Source organism: Canis lupus, chromosome 26 (genome assembly GCF_048164855.1).
Source record: "Canis lupus baileyi chromosome 26, mCanLup2.hap1, whole genome shotgun sequence".
In the NCBI taxonomy this organism is placed as follows: domain Eukaryota; kingdom Metazoa; phylum Chordata; class Mammalia; order Carnivora; family Canidae; genus Canis; species Canis lupus.
In genome coordinates, this window is record NC_132863.1 from 27,087,388 (window position 1) to 27,106,551 (window position 19,164).

Below are 19,164 nucleotides of genomic sequence, written 5' to 3' on the forward strand. Positions count from 1 at the left end.
CTCCCTGCATCAGGCATGGGATAGAGAGTCAAAGGCTTATTGTCTGGCACCATCGTTACCACAGAACATCTGGTCAGACCCTAGTTTTCCAAATAATGTGGGAGGTGGACACACTGAGTCTCAAGTTATCCAGACCATGTCAGCCACAGCAGGGGTAAAGGGAGGATTACCATTTGATTATTTGATTACTGGCAATGCATGACGATTATGCTGAAAGTCCTCTCTGACAGCCCCTGGCAGCTGTCAGTTTCTCATGTCTCGAGTCACTTCCTTGCCTTGGTCAGTAGATGGCGCGCAGTGAACCTAAATTGGAAGCTCAAGATTTTGGACCATCTCCCTAGACTGGTTCCACTATCTACATGCTGTCTGACCTGGTGAAGGAAGGTCCTTAGCCTTGGGTGTCTTCATCTGTAAAATGGGAATAATCCCCATTCTGCCTAGTTCAGGGGTTCTTTTTTTTTTTTACGATTTTATTTATTAGAGAAAATGCACAAGAGGGGCACAGAGGGAGAGGGAGAAGCAGACTTTGTTCAGCAGGGAGCCCCACACAGGGCTTGATCCCAAGACTCTGAGATCATGACCTGAGCCGAAGGCAGACGCTTAACCAACTGAGCCACCTAAGTACCCTGGACTCACAGGTTAAGAGGGTCCAGTAACATCAGATCCTTTAATGATGACACAGACCAGATAGCATTGGGCACCCAGTCTGTGTCGCCATGCAAACTGCCAAGAACCATGAATGGGAGTGATTTCACTGAGTCCTCACAAAAATTGGAGGGGATTGACTTTTCTGCACCCTTTACAGATGAAGAATCTGCAGTGCAGGGAGGTAAAGTGACTTCCTAAGGTCCCACACCTAATAAGTGGTAGAGTCAGATTAAACCCAAGCATTGTGACCCCAGAAGACTCACTGTGCACCTCCACCACCCTGCACCCTCATCCTGACCACTGAGAACACTGGCCACTGGGGGTGGGGTGGGGGGCTGGATCTGTCTTGAGCCGGTGGAAAGTTGTTTTCATTTTTTTTTTTTTTTGGAAAGTTGTTTTCAAATGCTTTCTCTTGCCAAACCCCCGATATACACATAGGAAGGGAATTGCATTTAGATTACCTGGCAGGTAGGTTTTGAGTAAACAAAGACAAATAACTCTGAACCGGTTACCAGCTCGCACCCTCTTTCCTGGTTGCTCAGTCCCATCTGCTCCCCAGTCGTTCTCCACTGGCATTAGGATGCTTAGAGGGCTAAGTTTAAGTCTGTACTATGATGAGTAGGCAGTTACATCGTTCATTTACCCACCCGCCCACCAACCCATCCATCTAGCCATTCATTTCTTCCAAAAACATTTCTTAGTTTCTAATACAGAATACAGAGTTGAAGAAAATATGCTGCCTGCTGGAAGTCATCTGTTCAAGTAATGATCAGGGGCATGTGTCACCATTTAGGTCCTGGGCACACAGTGGTGAACAAGGCCCAGCTCTCCCACTTGCTAGCGGGATGACCCCTGGGCAAGTTACCTCTCTCAGTTTCTACTTCTGTAAACTGGGGTGATGGGGGCAATAATAGCACATCCCTCAAAGGGATGACCCGAGGATAGACCAAGGTAATCTGTGCAGAGGCATGCCTGGCACATAGTAAGGGGTCTGGCAATGTGAATTGATGTTCTTTTTCCCTGCCTTCCCAGAATGGTGTAATAATGCCTTCTGAGGAGCACAGGGAGGAGAGAGGTATGGGGGTGACACCCCTGACAGGAGGAGTGAGAAGGCTTTATCCCAGCAATGACATTTGAGCTATCCTTCAAGGATAAGTGACTGTGCAGCCACAGTGGGAGGCATCCGAGGCAGTGAGGACAGCAGGTGCAAAGGCAGGGATGGGAGGGAGTGTAGCATTTGGGGAAAGGCAGGTGGTCAGTAAGGCAAGATGTCAGGAGTGCGGAAGAGGAGCAGAGGGAGAAGAGGCTGGAAAGGCAGGCTGGGCCAGGGTTGAAGGACCTCAGATGTCATGTAGGAGGTTCAGACTTCGTCCTCGAGACCCTGGGGCATCACTTCAACTTTTGAAATGGGGGCATGATGTCATCAAATATGTGCTTCCGTGCTTTGGAAAGATTGCGCTAGCAAATGTGTGGGATGTCACTAGAGAAAAAATCCCCTCCTCTCCTCCCTCCCTCCTTCCTTTTCCCTCGGCAAATAACTTGTTGAACACTGTGTGATATGCAGTGCCAGGTGCTCTGAAGCCAGCAAGGAGGGAAATAGTGTCCTGAGCCCACAGACCACTGGGAGAGACAGAAAGAGAAGGCAGGGAGCTAGGCAGGGCCGGTGTGCAAGGAAGTGAGTGGATACTGAGCAGGGGGAGGGAGGTGCAGGGTTTGGTCATGGACAGAATGTTCAGGCAACAGAAGGAAAGGTGGGCTGGTAACCTAGCCCTCACTTAGCCATTCTTTTTTCTTTTTAAAGTTTTTAAAATTTATTCATGAAAGATGGAGAGAGAGAGAGGCAGAGACATAGGCAAAGGGAAAAGCAGGTTCCCAGAGCAGGGAGCCCGATGCAGAGACTCAGTCCCAGGACCCCAGGATCACGACCTGAGCCAAAGGCCAACAATCAACCACTGAGCCACCCAGGTGTCCCTCACCTAGCCATTCTTGAAGTGCAGTCCTAGAAACCATTAGAAAAGCAGATCTCTGCCCCACCCCACCCCCTCAGACTTATCAAATCAGAAGCTCTGGGACAGGGCCCAGCAGTCTATGGTGCCCCTCAAGTCTGAGAGGCACTGATGTAAACAGAGAACAGTGGAGGGGATTGCTCTCTAATGGCAGGTATGCATCAGGAGTGGGGAGGAGGCAGTGGATTCCATGTTGGACCCGATGAGCCCAAGGTGTCTGTGGGACATTTCCAGGGCAAAAGTTCTGAGGAACAATTGGTTTTGAAAGTCTAGGTTTCAAGAAAGATCTGGGCTATAGATAAAGAGATAGGGCCAGTGGCCCTGTGAGCAAGCCTTGAATGGCAGAGGCAGCCCAGAGAGAGGGTGGAGAAGAGAGAGCCCCCAGTCTGCAGAAGGAATGGCCCCAGAGGAGATGGTGGCAATGCCCTGGGGAGGGAAGGGAGCCACACCTCCTTGAGGGTGGAGAGAGGACTGGCTGGAGACAAAGGAGAGGCAGGCAGAGCAGATGGCGCCTTGTTTTGAACAACCTATGTCCTCATTAGTGGCCTCTATTTTCTGTTTGAAGGTGGAAGTGCGACTTTGTCTGAGACAGAGGGAGCAGTGAGAGGAGAGGCTGTAGGGGAGAAATGCCTGGAGTGGCAGTAGGCTTCAGAGGGGCTAGTGACTTTCCTAAGCTAGCAGGAAGGAAGCATTGAGCCCAGAAAGCTATCCCCACCCTTTTTTTAATTGAAGCGTAGTTGACACACAACATGACATTAGTTTCAGGTGTACGAAATAGTGATTCGTCAACTCTATATACATTATGCTATGTACACCACAAGTGTAGCAGCCATCTGTCACCATACAATGCTATTACAGTACCACTGACTATATTCTCTATGCTGTACCTTTTCATTCCGTAACTGGGAGCCTGTATCTCCCACTCCCCTTCACCGCTAGTTGCCCATCCCCCCACCCTCTCCCCTCTGGCAACTACCAGTTCTCTGATTTATGATCTGTTTATGCTTTTTTCATTGGCTTGTTTTGTTTTTTAGATTCCACATATAAGTGAAATCATATGGTATTTGTTTTTGACTTATTTCACTTAGCGTTATACCTTCTAGGTCCATCCATGTTGTTGCAAATTATAAGATCTCATTCTTTTCATGGCTGACTAAAAACATTATATATATAATATCACATCTTGCTTATCCATTTATCAATTGATGGACACTGGGGCTGCTTCCATAATTTGGCTATTATAAATAATGCTGCAATAAACATAGGAGTGCATATCTCTTTTCAATCAATGTTTTTGTTTTGTTTTCTTTTTTTTTTTTTTTTAATGTTTTTGTTTTCTTTGGGTACATACCCAGTACTGGAGCTACTGGATCATATGGTACTTCTATTTTTAATTTTTTGAGGCACCTCCATACTATTTTCCATAGTGGCTGCACCAGTTTGCATTCCCACCAACAGCACACAAGGGGCCCCTTTTCTCCACATCCTCATCAACACTTGTTTCTTGTTGGTTTGATATTGGCCTTTCTGACAGGTGTAGGGGGATATCTCATTGTGGTTTTGAGTTGCATTTACTTGATGATGAGTGATGTTAAGCATCTTTTTGTGTCTGTTGGCAAGGCTGCCCTTTATAAGGCCTGCTGCTGGGCCACACTCTGGGACTCCATCTGAGAAAGTTGCTCGTTGGGGAATGCCAGGCAACAGATCACTGCCTCAGTTGTAGGCAAGCACCATGCAGGATGGGGGGTAGGCAAGACAAAGGCAGAATGCTTCTGTCCTTACCTGTCCCCTGGCAGCCAGAGTTTCAGATCTAGTACCATGCACAGACCAGAATCAGGGTTCAGCCTGCTAGATGGCTGCAGAATAGATGCAGCTCTGGGCCCTTGGACAGACAAGGGTGAGCCCAACATGGTACAGAAAGTAGGAGGTAGAGGCAGGCTGCCAGGCTCCCTGCCAGATGTGGGGCAATACATCTGGCCAATCCAGGAGTATCTAGCAGCTAGAATCCACCATAGAACAAGGAGAGCTGCTCCGGGGTAAGAGTTCCTAAGGCAAAGCAGTGTTGCCATAGTGTTACACATTGGGCTTGGAGTCTGATGAACATGGGTCTAAATCCAGGCTCTGTCACTAACTTGCCATCAGACTTGAATAAACCACTTGACGTTCTCTGGCCTTCCCATTTCTCAACTGTGAAATAGGAATATTAAAACAATTTCCTGTGGTTGTTCCAAGGATTAAATGAAATAGTGCATCCTTAGCAAAATACCAAGCACTTAACAAATACACCGAAAACAGTAGGTATTACAATGTTATTAGTAGCCAGCCTATATTCCTATGTTTATCCTAAGATTGGCATTTGCAAAGCCCTTTCTCCTCTGCTAACCTCATAATGTGAGTCACTGTGGGAGTTGAGCAGGGCATCTTTTTTTAAAAAATGTTTAAGACTTAGTATTTTTAGAGCAGTTTATTTTTTAGAAGTTTCACAGGGCAATTGAGAGGAAGATACCCCATATGCTCCATATATGGGGGATATATACAGAAAGATTTCCCATCTGCCCCCTACCCCTGCACACACACAGCCCCCCTCCATCCCCCATAATTAACATCCCCTGCCTGAGTGGGGCATTTGTTCCCATTGACGAACCAACATTGCAGGGGTCTCATTTTATAGGTAAACCCTTAAGGCCCATAGAGCAGAAATGGCTCTGCCCCAGCTCAGGTGGCTAGAACATGGCAGCGCCAGGACAAGAACCTGGATGTCTCCACCCCTTTGTTATTGCTTCCTGAGAGCAATGCTGTGTCTTGTTCACCAATGTTCCTAACCCCAGGCACTCTAAATGTTGAATGAGTGAATAGGTGAGCAAGTGTGTAAGTGTGTGAGCAAGTGAGAAAGTATGAGAGCAGGTGTGTGGGTGAGCATGTGAGTGCATGACAAATGTCACTCCTCAACCTTGTGGCCATGAGAGCTACTTGGCCATGTGCTCTGGCCATCCTGGGGGCCCACCCACATGAGATCTGGCCATCTGAGCACTATTGTTTCCCCAGGAGAACAGTCTCAAGTCCGGGAAGGGGGCAGCTGCCATGATCCCAGGCCCACAGACGGTGGCCACGGAAATCCGTTCTCTTTCTCCGGTAAGTGGGTAGGGCCAGCTCAGGCTAGGGGACTCTGTGCTGAGAATATGGTCCACAGGTGGCCCACAGCAAGTGCAGCGTAGAGCCCAGTGGGCTGCCCTTTTAAGTACAGTGCTAGGAAACTGGATCGTTTCCAGATGCCCACAGGGCTCCCTTCTCCCCACCAAAGTCTCATCCGTTGCCTCCACCCCCCACATACACACACCAGAGGGCATTGTGATGTGAGGGTGAAGCAGCCCCTCTCCTTGTGGTGCCTGTGATGTGACAGCTCATTTGCATCTTCTCTCCTGACTATCCAGGAGGAGAAATGGACTAGGAGTCCAGAGGCTTGCACTCTGGACATGGCTCTGACAATGGCTCCCGTGAGCCTGAGTCTGTCACCGTGAGGTCTCTTGCATCTCCTGCATTCTCCAAGTCTGTCCTTCTTACTGTCTAGCCCTGGAGACGTGTTCCCAGCTCTGAGGGGGTGGGGGCTTGGGAGGGCTCTGTTTCCACCCTGGATCCCCCATTCTCTCTTCTCAGATGCCAGGATTCTTAAGTTCTGGGGTCTTGTTAGGATTCTGGGCCTCATGCATCTCAGGTTCCAATGATTTGAGAATTTCATGGATCTAGCATTCTGAAGATTCCATTATTCCTGAATTCTTAGAATCAGTGATTTGAAGCATCTTGGCTTCCAAACTCCACCTTCATGGGGCCCCTTAGGTTTACCCCCCCCCAACCCCGCCTGCAGAGCCCAGTGTCCTTACCTGACACCTGGGGTGGGGGGTGGTTATATTCTGCAGATCATCGGGAAAGATGTCCTCACCAGCACCTACGGCGCCACCGCGGAAACCCTCTCCACCTCCACCACCACCCATGTTACCAAAGTGAGTAGCAGCAGGGCACTGTCTGCCCCCAGCCTGGCTGTGGGGCTGGAGAACATCATTGCCATTGTTGTGCCTTGTAACGTGGACAGAGACCTGTGGTGTTCTAGTTTCTGGAGTGCTATGCACTTTGTTCTATACTACAGGTTGTCCTCGGCACGTACCCTGCCCTTCAATGTTGACAGCCAGGCTGGGGGAGCAAGACCACCTCACCAGAAGTGATCCTGAGCCATGGCATTTGTGCCTTATAGACCTTAAGTGCTGGCAGCATTTAGAAGGGGGTGATGTAAGGAAGCCTTAAAGAGTGAGGTGGGGTCTTCTGGAAAAAGTGGGATTTGTGCAGGGTCTTAGGAAGCCAGGTAGGCCTCGTGAGGGAGGAGAAGACAGATGCAGACATTCTAAGCAATGCAGAAGATGGAGCAGAGACTGCGTATTTGTTTATTTGTTCGGTGAGTGGATGTTAGTGAGCGTCAACCTTATGCCCATCTCGGCACTAGGGATCCTGGTGGCAGCCACAAGTGATGCGTGTTTGTGGGAACAGAAGCAGTGGTCTCCATCAGAAAGAAATAGCATGTAGGGGGCATAGCTGTGGGGAATTGGGGTGGACTTTTGGCAGGGGAAGCAAAATTATAGGCAAATGAGACAAATTCCAGGACAGATGTGACTATGAGGGGTCTGAGTCTAAGAGCCATTGGAACACTGTTAAGGTTTTTTAACTGGGGAATGACCCAGTACAAAGGGGTTAAAGCAGAAGAGATTCAGTCCACCAGGATGTGCAGGTAGATGGGGGAAAGAAGAGAGAGAAGCATGGAGTGACCAGGGATGAGGGGACTAGACCAGGGGTATGAATCACAGTGGTGGACAGAAGAGGTAGGGCCATTGGACAGTCTTTCCCTGCCAGTCAGCTGCAACTCAGCCAAGGAGCACAAGGGGCTGAAGACAGGCTGACAAGCAGATCCATGCCTGCATGGCCAAGAGGAAGGCGGGAGGAGGCCCAGGCCAAAGATGGAGGCCTGGAGGAGAGAGGCCAGGGAGGCAGGTTGAGGTGGAGGTTCTGCTGAGCCATCCAAAGAAGTCTGCTGGGTAGCCCTGGCCCTCCTGCACAAACCCTGTGCCAGCCCTGCTCCCTCCTATGCAGGACTCAGCACCCTCGCACCTTCCCTAGAAAGCACCCACTCTCACCGAAAGCGTCTGTGAGCAATGTTGACTTCACTGAGAGTTTTGTGGGAAGGTTTTCCATTACACACCCCACTGCATACAGCTCAGAAAACTCCTCTTCCCAGAGTCTCTCTCCCTCCCAACCAGGAGCCCTCTTCTTTCTGTCTGCTCCCAGCTCCTGCTGGGATTTCCCTCAGCTACCACCCTCCTTGGTATGCCAAGCAATTAGGTCCTTCCCCATCTTCTACTTCTAAACTTGCACCCAAACCCAGCCCTTGCAGAAAATGGTGGAGGTTATAAGTGTCACCAATGCAATTTTCTCTTGTAGTTATTGTTTGAAGTCATTTAAGATAGAACTTTGTCACCATTCACATTTCATTCATGTGTTCATTCAACAAATCTGCATTTAGCACCTGCCCTGGTCAGATTGGACAGGGGAGAAGGGTAAGAAGGGATACAGAAATGAACAAAACATAGCCCCTCAAGATCTCCATAGTCCTCAAGATCTCCAGCCTACTGAGTTAGGCCGGGTCCACACATACAAGGTCAGCACAAGACAGAGAGCCCCAGACACCACGCAAGAGAGACCAATTTGGTGCTCAGGGAGTACCCAGGCAGGAGGGGGGCAGGGTCACCAACCAGGATCAGGGAGACATTACTTGAGGTGGGCTTGGAAGACCTAGAAGGGGCCAGTTGATAGGTGGGGGAGTGGTGACAGCGGGCAAGACATGCAGTCTAAAGTTCCACAACCAGAAGAGGGAGCCAGGAGAGAAGGTGACTGCTGGTTCCAGCCTCGCCCTTGAGGGGTGCTTTGGATGGGTGCCCTATCACACCCCAGCAGGACCCAGGGCTGACTTTGCCGCCCTCTCACTCTACAGACTGTGAAAGGGGGGTTTTCTGAGACGAGGATCGAGAAGCGGATCATCATCACTGGGGATGAAGATGTTGATCAAGACCAGGTATGGGGGTAGGGAACACTGTTCCCAGTAGCCTTATCCAGTCACCAGTCCCTCCCATATTGGGTCACCCATGGGCAGCTGCCCGATGGGCAGAGATGATGGCCACTTCATGCTGACCCTGTTCAGACAAGGAGCCCCAAATAAGCCCCAAAGGAAGGGACATAGAATGGGAACCAGAAGGAGCCAGAGGACCCGAGCTCTAGTCTCTCCTTTTAACTGTTTGACTGCTGCCCCTCCCTGGGCCTCAGTTTCCACAGCAGTACACTAAGGGGTTTTTGGTCTCCACGGTTTCTCCCATATTCCATATCCTGTGGTTCCTCACTTTTTTGCTTTTTTCTACCAGGCCCTGGCTTTGGCCATCAAGGAGGCCAAACTGCAGCATCCTGACATGCTGGTAACCAAAGCTGTCGTATACAGAGAAACAGACCCATCCCCGGAGGAGAGGGATAGGAAGCCGCAGGTAAGCCCTCTGAGGCTCAGCAGCCATGAGAGGGAGCAGGGAATATGGTAAGGTCTTCTGAAGGTCATTTCCATCTGAGAGTCCATCAGGTGGCTTGGTCCCTATCACAGCTTTAATCTCCCATTTTCCTGGTTTGTGGCCCAAAGGAGAGAAGTAGCTCCTCCAAGTATAACAAGTCAGAGTAGGAAGTGGGAGGGGGAGGAAGACTGGTTCCTTAGCTTATTGGGGGTTTCGGGCTCCAGACCCAGAAAAGTAAATCTGGGAATGATAAGAACAGGGAGAAAGGGTTGATAGCAGGTGCTGTGGTGGGACAGGTGGAGACAAGCATAGCCTCACTGGCCATTACCTAGAATCTTGAAGCCAGAAAAAGGTCCCTCAGACCTAGCACCACATCCCTGTCCCTGAATCTCTGCCTCCATCACAGATCACTGGGTGTTGCAAAGGGGGAATATGATGACCAGAGTTCCCGATCTCATCTGTTTTGCTAGATTGCAAACCCTTGATTTCTCAGGCTACCTTGGGCCAGAAACTTACTTTTCTGTTTCCTTATGGACAGACCATCAGTGCCCTGCTGAACAAGAGGAAGGAGATGGTGCTATAGCAGATAGGGCTTTTATTAGCCTAAACTGGGGGAGGGGTTCCTCTGGTCCCTCTAGAAATTAACTGAATTTTATCAGACCTATAAAACAAAACTCATAGACATTGAGCAGAGTAGTACATAATATGATTCTACTCATAGAAAGTTCAAAAGTAAGCAAAACTAATCAATGATGCTGAAAGAACAGTGCTTAGTTCTGGGATGTGATATTGATAGGGAGGAATCACAAGGGAACCTTTTGGGGTGCTGGAAATATCAGCATCTTGATCTGGGTAGGTCATGTGGGTGTGTACGTATATAAAAATGTGTGGAGCTACTTGGATTTGTGTTCTTTACACATTTCGAACTTTGTACCACAATAAAAAAAATAACTCATCTCAAAGACCCCTACAAGCAGTAGATCTCCTTTTTGCCCTCTTCTCTAATGAATGAAACCGTGTTTTCTAGAAAGATACAAGAATGTGGATTACCACTCCTTTCCTGTCAGAAGAAAAAGCACTGAACCATTTTCCTGCCCCTTTTTTTAAAAGATTTTATTTATTTTTATTCATAAGAGACAGAGAGAGAGAGAGGCAGAGACACAGGCAGAGGAAGAAGCTGGCTCCATGCAGGGAGCCCGACGCGGAACTCGATCCCAGGCCTCCAGGATCATACCCCGGGCTGAAGGTGGCACTAAACCGCTGAGCCACCCGGGCTGCCCTTCCTGCCACTTTGAAAGGCTGCCAAACCCTGGTCTAGACTGTGCTGTCCAACAGAACTTTTTGCAGCCATGGAAATGTTTTCTTTGTACCATACGACACACGTTGGCTATTGAGCACTTGAAATTGGCTAATCTGAAATCAGACATGGTTTAAGGGTAAAATGCATGCAGAATTTTGAAGACTTAATATGAAAAGGGGCATGCAAAATATCTCAATAATATTTATATTGTTTACATGTTCCAGTGATAATGTTTGGATATATTGGGTTAAGTAAAATATATTACTAAAGTCAACTTCCCCTTTCTTTTTTACTCTTTTTAAGGTAATTTAAAATTTAGAATTTTAATTTAGAAATTAAAATTTTCTATCTAGAAGATTTAAGGAAATTAGAGATATCTAGAAAATTTAGCAAATATTGTCTAGAAAATTTTAAATTCTGTATGTGGGCTCCCATTCCTATGTCTGTTGGACAGCACCACCCTAGAAGTATAAGCTGGTCATGGGCAAAGCCTACCTCCCAGCCTTCCTCAGACTTTCATGCAAATTGTCACTCCTGTTTTCTCAGTTGTCCAATCATTCTTACCATTCAGCCCCTGGATCTCAGAGTGGTAAGGCAGGGCACTCATCACGCTAGTGCTAAACTGGCAGCATTTGCCTGGGGAGTACAGATAATAGAGAACTGTTGTTATAAAATCTGATTCAGGGGCAGCCCAGGTGGCTCAGCGGTTTAGCGCCAACTTCGGCCCAGGGCCTGATCCTGGAGACCCAGGATCCCTGCATGGAGCCCGCTTCTCCCTCTGCCTGTGTCTCTCTCTGTCTCTGTCTCTCTTCTCTGTCTCTCATGAATAAATAAATAAAATCTTTTAAAAAAAATCTGATTCAGGGGCAGCCCCGGTGGCGCAGTGGTTTAGCGCCGCCTGCAGCCCAGGGCATGATCCTGGAGACCCTGGATCGAGTCCCACATCAGGCTCTCTGTATGATGCCTGCTTCTCTGCCTGTGTCTCTGCCTCTCTCTCTGTCTCTATGAATAAATAAATAAAATCTTTAAAAAAAATTTAAAAAATAAATCTGATTCAGAACAGCCGGACAGGACCTGGGGGTCTTTATTTATATGTTGGTCCTTAGGGAGTCCATATGCAGCCATATGCAAAGAATTCTATGCTGGGAATCCGGGGACCTGGCTCCAATCCCAGCTGTTCCCCCGTGGACACTCATTTTCTCATTTGCAAAACCAGAAGATGGGGCAAGTCCCTTCCAGTCATGGCTTTCTGGTTGTTTATTTGCTTTCTTGGAGTATCTGTCACGTGTTTCTCATATTTTCTCCTCTCCCTATCTTGTTCCTTCCCATCTTTCCCAGGGCATTTCCAGCCAGTCCCCCAGGCTCCTCCCTTCCCATTCTCCCTGACCACTCAGAACTCTTGCCCCTGCCTCCACATCCTGGCCATTCCCCCACCACACACACACACACACACACACACACACACACACCACAGCCTTCCACATCTGCCTGCTTGGAGGATCTCATATGGAAGGGGGGCCTTCTTACCCCTCTTTTAGTTCTTCCTTTGATTCCATTCTCCCACATACCACATTCTCTCTCTCCCTCTCCCTCTCCCTCCACCCCCACTCCTTCTCTCTCTCCCTCTCTGTCTCTCCTCTCTGTCTCCCTCTCAGATTCTTCTGTAAAGGTCACCTTGTTCATGTCACCCTGGAGAGACAGATGTTTTTCTCTTGCCTTTTCTGCCCATATGCTTTACCACTAGTTACTGCCAAGTAGGAATCATCTTTGACCCCTAATGCAGTCAGACTCACTCATGCTAGGGGAGAAGGCTTCTCAGAATATGAAAACTCTTTTTTAAAGAGCTTGAAACATTTGGTTTGATGGATGGATGCATCTTGGTACCCCCAGGAAAGATCTGGAACCCTGCAAACCTGGCTTCGAATCTCAGCCCTGCTTGTTATTAGCCGTGTGACTCCCAGCAGATTATTTATCTCTGCACTTTGTTCATTGGCTAGCAGTCAGCAACTGTAATCACAGTGATAACAATTGCTGAAATATATGAAACCTTTACACTGTTCCAGGCACCAGGCTACACACCTGACATGAGTACTGTCATCTGCTTATTCAACTCAGCCCTGAGATGTTAGGTGACTTGCTCATAGCTATGTGGCTTGATGAGGGAGTCAGAGCTCATTCGTGAGACTCCAAAGCCATACTATGGTCTTAACCTCCTTATCCCATAGGGTTAGTGAGATCACACACATACAGTAGTTAGCACAGTGCCTGGCACATAGTAAGTGCTCTGGAAAAGCTAATGATGACTATGATTGCTATCAACTCAAAGGAAGCTAACAAAACCCTGCACATTTGGACTTTGATGCAATAAACTGAGAAGAATAAATTATAATATGGTATCATTTAGGTGTTCCTGGCATTTCTGAAGTGTCTTTAGGCTTTTAAAGACATCCTACATCATGTTTACACTGAGCTATGGGACCTAAAGTGCAGCCTGCACTGTAAAAAATAATAATAATCCTCAGGTAATTAGAATTCAGTAGAAAGAACACACCCAAGCTTGGAGCCAGAAAGCTCCTTTCTCCAGAGTGCCCAGAGGAACCTCCCTGGGCCTCAGTTTCCTCATCTACAAAATGAAGTTAATCTATAAATTAGAGCTGCTACAATAAGTAAAATCTATGAGTGTCTTTGTTTGGGCTGCTGTGACAGCAAACCATAGATGGGGTGACTCAAACAGCACATTTATTTCTCACGATGATGGGAAGTCCAAGATCAAAGTGCTAGCAGATTCCATTCCTGGTCTGCAGGTGGCTGTCTTCTTGTAGAGAAGAGAGCAGAGAGAAGGAGAGAGAGAATTTCTGTTGTCTCTTTTTATAAGGGCACTAATCCTATAAATGAGCACCCCCACCCCTTGTAACCGAAGTACCTCCCAAAGATGCCACTGCCAAATCCCTCACATTGAGTTAAGGCTTCCACATATGAATTTTGGTGGTGGGACACAAATAGTCCATAGCAGTGAAACACAGGGACAGTCACTCACATACAGAAGGTGCTTAGCGCTGAACCTGCACCCTTATCCCTGGAGGTTTTGCCGTGTTGAGGCATTCATGAGAACCCTGAGAAAGTCAGACTATAAGCTTCTGCCACCAGCCTGCTGCACAAGGGCCTGCCTTCTCGTAGGTGTCCATCTTGCTGGTCTTCAGCTTCTCTTCCCTCCCTGAATCCTCCAGAAACATGTTCAGACTCCAGCTGACTCTTCCTTCCAGAAGTTCTTCCTCTTTAAAGTTCTTGCTGTGAGAGTGGAAAGCACACCTACTCACAGACAACACACAAGCCAATTGTGTGGTTTCTGCTCCCTCTTCTCCCACTGGCCCACCTCATTCAGACAGGACCTGTCTCCTGAAATCTGCCAGCAAGGGGACGGCCCCCACCCAGCTTCCTATCTTTAAGATTTTGAATAGTAGGAGAAAACACTGACCTGTTTCAAAGCAATAACCTTGGGTTCTAGTTCTTGGGTTCTAGTTTCATTTCTAGATCATCAACTCACTGGGACATTGAACCCTCTGATCTCTATTTTTCCCATCTGTCAAATAAACTGAGAAGAATTTTGTGTATATGACTCCATTTGCACTTGACCCCATGTGAGTGGTAAAGGGCAGGAATGATACTCCACCTGTTAAATGGTTTGAGGTAGTTACTATATACCATGCACAGTGCTGACCACTGGAAAGACAAAGATAAGTAAAAGCAGCCATTGCCCTCAAGGAGATCTAAATAGCTAAGTTAACAATAGCAGTAGTAATAATAATAATAACAGTTGGTATTTGTTCAGCACTTCCTGTTTGCTAACCCTGGTTTCAAACACTTCCTGCAACTGCATTAGGAAGCACCCATTCTTACTGGGGAGGATGTGAGGCCTAACAAATTTAAGAAACTCCCCCAAGCTTGCAGAGCTAGTAGGCCACAGAATGGGATTCAAACTCAGGCAGTCTGATTGCAGAGCCCCTGCCCTTAACCACAAAATTTTGGAATCAGACTTGAGCTGGAATCCAGGCTCCAGTTTCTTTATTGAAATATAGCCCCTTGGAGTTTAATCCTCAGGACACACAGACCCATGAAGATCAAAGAAGAAAATCACAGAGGGTCTGCAATCACAACCAAACAGCTCTTAGAATGAGAAGAGGTAGGAAGAGAAGGTGAACCACATGTGACCCGAGCTGCTTAGTGTTAAAGGAAACTTGGACAGATTTCCAGGTGGAAGAGAAAGATACCACCTCCCTGGAAACGAGCAAATGGCTTTGGGCTTTGGGTTCAGACAGGGGTGGCTTCAGGTCTCAGCTGCCTCTTATAAGCTGTGTGGCCTTGGATAAGACACTCTGTCTTCCTGAGCCATAATAAAGGGCACACAGGAAAGGTAGCTAATATAACCTTTTGCCACATATTTAAAGATGAGTGACAAAACTTTATTAATTTTTCTTGTCCTCTTTGTATCCCCTTCCCTCCATGCCTCTGGTTCTAGGAATCCTGACCTCTGTGAAGAGATGCTGGCGTTTCTGGTCCAACCCAAGCCAGAGAACCATTAAGAAGGGGCCTTCATTCTGGATTCTCCGACTCAACACCGAAGTCCCAGCTGTGATGTACTGTCACCGAAGAGGGACTGGGAAAGGAAAAGCATATATATATAGATATATATAGATATAGATATATATACAGGAAACACCGCGTCCTTGCACTGCTGCTGGGGCTGGCCGTGCAGTTGGCCAGCAGCAACAACCAACATCTGAATGCCTACATTTCCTTTGCAGACAAATTGAAGAATTGGCGGGATTTTTCAGGAAAAAAAAAAAATATATATATATATATATAATGACAATAATCTCTCACTCCCCCTTTCAAAGCCCTGCGGAACGACAAAAGCAAGCCAGACCACAATGATTGTAGGAGTTCCATACGACCCTGGTTCTGCACGTTACATCGAGTAGACACGAGCATTCCATTTGTCCTACGGCGTGTCCTGCCCACTCCAATGCAAAGGAAACACTTTTGCAGCAAAGCAAGAGAAGTCGCAGCAGCAAGACATGCACCGTCAGCCATTTGCTGAGAAAAGAAAGAAAATCCCGCACTTGGAAAGGAGGAGGAACACTGGATTATTATTTTTTGGGTCTTGACACTGGGCTGCAAAATCCACCTTCCTTTCTCCTGACTCCCCTCCCCCTCGACTCACACGTCTCGTTGTCATTTCTGTCTCGGCTCTCCCCTCTCCCTCCCCCACCCTCTGTATCCCGGCCCTGCCAAGGGCTGCTGCAGATGACTCTGGTTTGAAACAAGGAAAAGGAAAGAAAGCGAGAACAGACAACCCAGCCACAGGAAGGAAAGTAGACATTGTATGTTTATGGGTTCTCATTATGAAGGTGCAGCTTGTAGGAGATGTGTATGGATGTGCTTTTAAGTTATGTATATTACATATAACAGGAAACAAATATTAAAATAAACAGTGCTGGTAAGTATGAAGCTGACATTTTAAAATTATAATTATCCGACTGTGATTGGTGTATCCCAAGGTTCTTAGATCTCACTGAACCAACCCAGCCAAGGAGACCTGGACTCTGGCTGTGGGTTGCTCACGGTAGGAGCTGATGGTTCAGCGTAGTAATACAATGTGTGGTATTTGTAACTGGTTGATTGGTGGGGAGGGGTGGGATCCCCAGACCGAGGGGCAGGGGTTTGGCAAGAAGGAAGAAACACAGATGTAGTCCGAGATGCCTCCCCACCCCCCTCGGGCAGTAGCCACCAGGGCCTGATCTGTGCTCAGGTGTGGGGTCCAGAGTCAGGATTCTGCTACAGGGGTCTCCTGGCTCAGCCCCCATACCTCCCTAGGGGGTTTGCTTCGATTTTCAGTCTTCTCTTTTTTTGGCCACATGTCTTTTCCCTGACCACAATGTGACAGCTGACTCCCCCTTCAAAGAGATGTGACACCCCTGGCCACTGCAGAGGATGGTGGCTTTAACCTGGCTGTCTGGAGAGCCCAGCTTGCTTTTGTCCTCTACCTCTCCCGCATTCATTCTCTTCTTCCTGGGCCAAAGCAGCTGTGGTAAGAGACTGTGAACACAGAGCAGGCCCTGATAGGTCAAACTTCATTTCCAAAGGCTTTACCTGCTCCTGAACAAGCTGAGGATGAAAGGTGGTGTTGCTCAAGAGGCTCCATCTATGTATAAGACTCTGGCTTTGGAAACCTCCCCTTTAGCCAGCATCTGAGCTCTGAGCTTATACCCTCAGAGTCCCTGAAATTGCCTTCAGACCACAGAAGCCCTTGGAGAATACCCCATCAAACTCTGGGGCTTTCCCAGGCTTGCCGGGCCGTGAGCTGCTTCCCTGTGCTCAATGAGCCTCCTTTGGAGGGAATATGTCCCCACTGCACTTTAATTTCTCAGCCCCATCGTACATCCCCAGTCCCACCTCTAAAGTCCTCATTAAATCCGTTCAACAATTTATTAAGTACCTCCTTGTGCCAGGCACTATTCTTGGACGGAAGGAGAGATTGTGGGGGAGGGGAGGGACCTGGAAGTCCTCTGAGCCAGCCTTACATCTTCAGTCATGGCTTGCCCCTCTGAGAGCATTTCCACATTCTCTCCAATTATTGGCCATTGCCCAGGGATACTCCCACACACACCCAGGGCCCAGGCTTACTTATCAGTTACCCCCAATGATATATATGCTTAGTTTGCTAAGCTGGTGCCGACCTGAGACAGGACAAGAAACCAGAACAGTGTTTGCCTCAGGGCTAAAATGGGACAGAGCAGGTAGTGAAAGCCCTGTACTTAGGGCTCAGATGGCAGCTTCAGCCACATCCACCACCACCACCCCTGCCCCCTGAGCAAAACTGGTGGCCCGCTCCAACTCCCCCCGAGTGCCACAGCTCATTGCCATGCACCAGGTTCTTTTTACAATCTTGGTGGAGAAGCCACAGAACCTCCTTTCCACCCCTCTCAACCTGAGAGTTCCTATTCTTTCTGGGCCAAGAGCTGGGATGGTTCCACCCTTCCTGGGCCACCCGGAATTTGGCTCAGGCACCCCTATCTCTGCAGGAACCAGGCGTCCCGAGAACACTGGCCACACCTCAGAGGGAGAATATTTGTTCTGGATTCTACACCTGTTTACAGCACCTGCATGTGTGGCAGGGACAGGGATGAAGTGACCAGGTTTAGCTTGTGGGCTGGCCAGGGTTTGCGGAGATCTCCATCCCATGGATGCCGTGACCTTCCTTCCATGGAAAGGCAGGCAGTGCCACCAGGGAGGAGGGGAGCTGCAAAGCTGAAATCTAGGGCACTGTTTCCTCCCCATCCTCCTCTTCATAGAGAATATAGATGTTTGTCTTGTCTATCTTCAACCTACTTTTTTTTTTTCCCTTTTCACATTTCTCATCCTTTCTGTGCTGCCTTTCCACCCAAGAGACCATGTAGCATAGTGGAAAATGTCCTGGAGGGTATCCTGGTTCAGCCCCTAATGCATCATGTGACATTGGACTAGTCCCACCTCCCCCTCCCTCTTTGGGTCTCAGTTTCCCCATTTGTAGAATGAGCAGGATAAACCAGATGCTCTCCAGGGTCTTTTCCCAGTCTGCTGTCCTACAGATCTTCATTTTCTCTTGTTTTGCTTTCTTGGGATCTTTTCCATCTGAGGGTATAGGAAGTGCCAGGACCTGTTTCAGTTTTTGAATCCTGCAAGCACATTCCAAGACTGGCCTGCAATTGCATGAGCAACATCACTCTAAATAATTTTTTTTTTCAAAAGCACCTTACCAACCAACTGCGATGCTGTCCTGTTCCTTTTTACTCACCCCCTACCTCCCCTCTTGTCCCCACGCTCTCCCCCCCACCTCAGTGCTCTGTGCTGTATGCGTGTGTTCTCTGTTCTTGTATACTCAATAAAAGTGAAATAAATGTGTTTGATGCTGAACCACAAACTGCCTTGGCATATCCCTCTCTTTCTCTCTCTCTCTGACCTTAGCTACCAGTAAAAGTTGGCATTGTGGGAAGGGCTAAAACTGGTGTGGAGAAATCCCAACCTTGAACACTTTCATTCAACACATATTTGCAGCTTCCAGTGTGGTCCATGGCTTGGGTTAGGCTCTGCAGGCACAGCATCAAGTAAGACAAAGCTCCTGCCCTCCAGGAACTCTCAGGCTGGTAGAGTGCAGGAAACAGATAATACACCAGGCAAGCAATCAGAGACAATTCCAGAGTGATCAACACCAGGAAGGAAATGCACAGAGGAAGGAGATGGTCGCTGAAGAAGACCACTTTAAATAGGGTGGGGAGTTATAGTCTCCCTGAGGAGGAGTTGAGTGAAAAAGATACAGTAAGGTGAGGACCTTGAGCAAGAATGTTCTAGGTAGAAGGAACAGTAAGCATGTGGGCCCCAGGATACAGAGGGGCTTGGTGCATGGAGAAATAGCCTCCACTTTCTAAGAGAAGAGCACTTATATTGGGGTCTCTTCCTACAATCTTCTCCATGGGAGCCTAGTGGATAAAGTATACAGCAATCCAGCTTCAGCCTTTGCCCACTGCCACATATGTTGCCATATCCTTGTCCATGCCACCCGTCTCATTATTGACTTATGTCT

At 48.0% G+C, this 19,164-nt stretch overlaps 1 protein-coding gene across 30 annotated transcripts in view; it reads left to right on the forward strand.

Annotated features, from left to right (window-relative positions):
* The window catches only part of EPB41L1 (erythrocyte membrane protein band 4.1 like 1), a 143,629-nt gene extending 125,125 nt beyond the window's left edge, over positions 1 to 18,504 (forward strand). For 25 of the 30 annotated variants that reach the window (XM_072800837.1, XM_072800845.1, XM_072800846.1 and 22 more), the window contains 5 exons: positions 5,700 to 5,786; positions 6,569 to 6,652; positions 8,686 to 8,766; positions 9,110 to 9,226; positions 15,061 to 18,504. In XM_072800837.1, coding sequence (XP_072656938.1) covers positions 5,700 to 5,786; positions 6,569 to 6,652; positions 8,686 to 8,766; positions 9,110 to 9,226; positions 15,061 to 15,069 — 378 coding nt within the window. In that variant the 3' untranslated portion in view covers positions 15,070 to 18,504. The remainder of the gene's footprint in view (positions 1 to 5,699; positions 5,787 to 6,568; positions 6,653 to 8,685; positions 8,767 to 9,109; positions 9,227 to 15,060) is intronic. The other 5 variants (XM_072800842.1, XM_072800843.1, XM_072800847.1 and 2 more) reach the window with 2 other exon arrangements.
* The last annotated feature ends 660 nt before the right edge of the window (positions 18,505 to 19,164 follow it).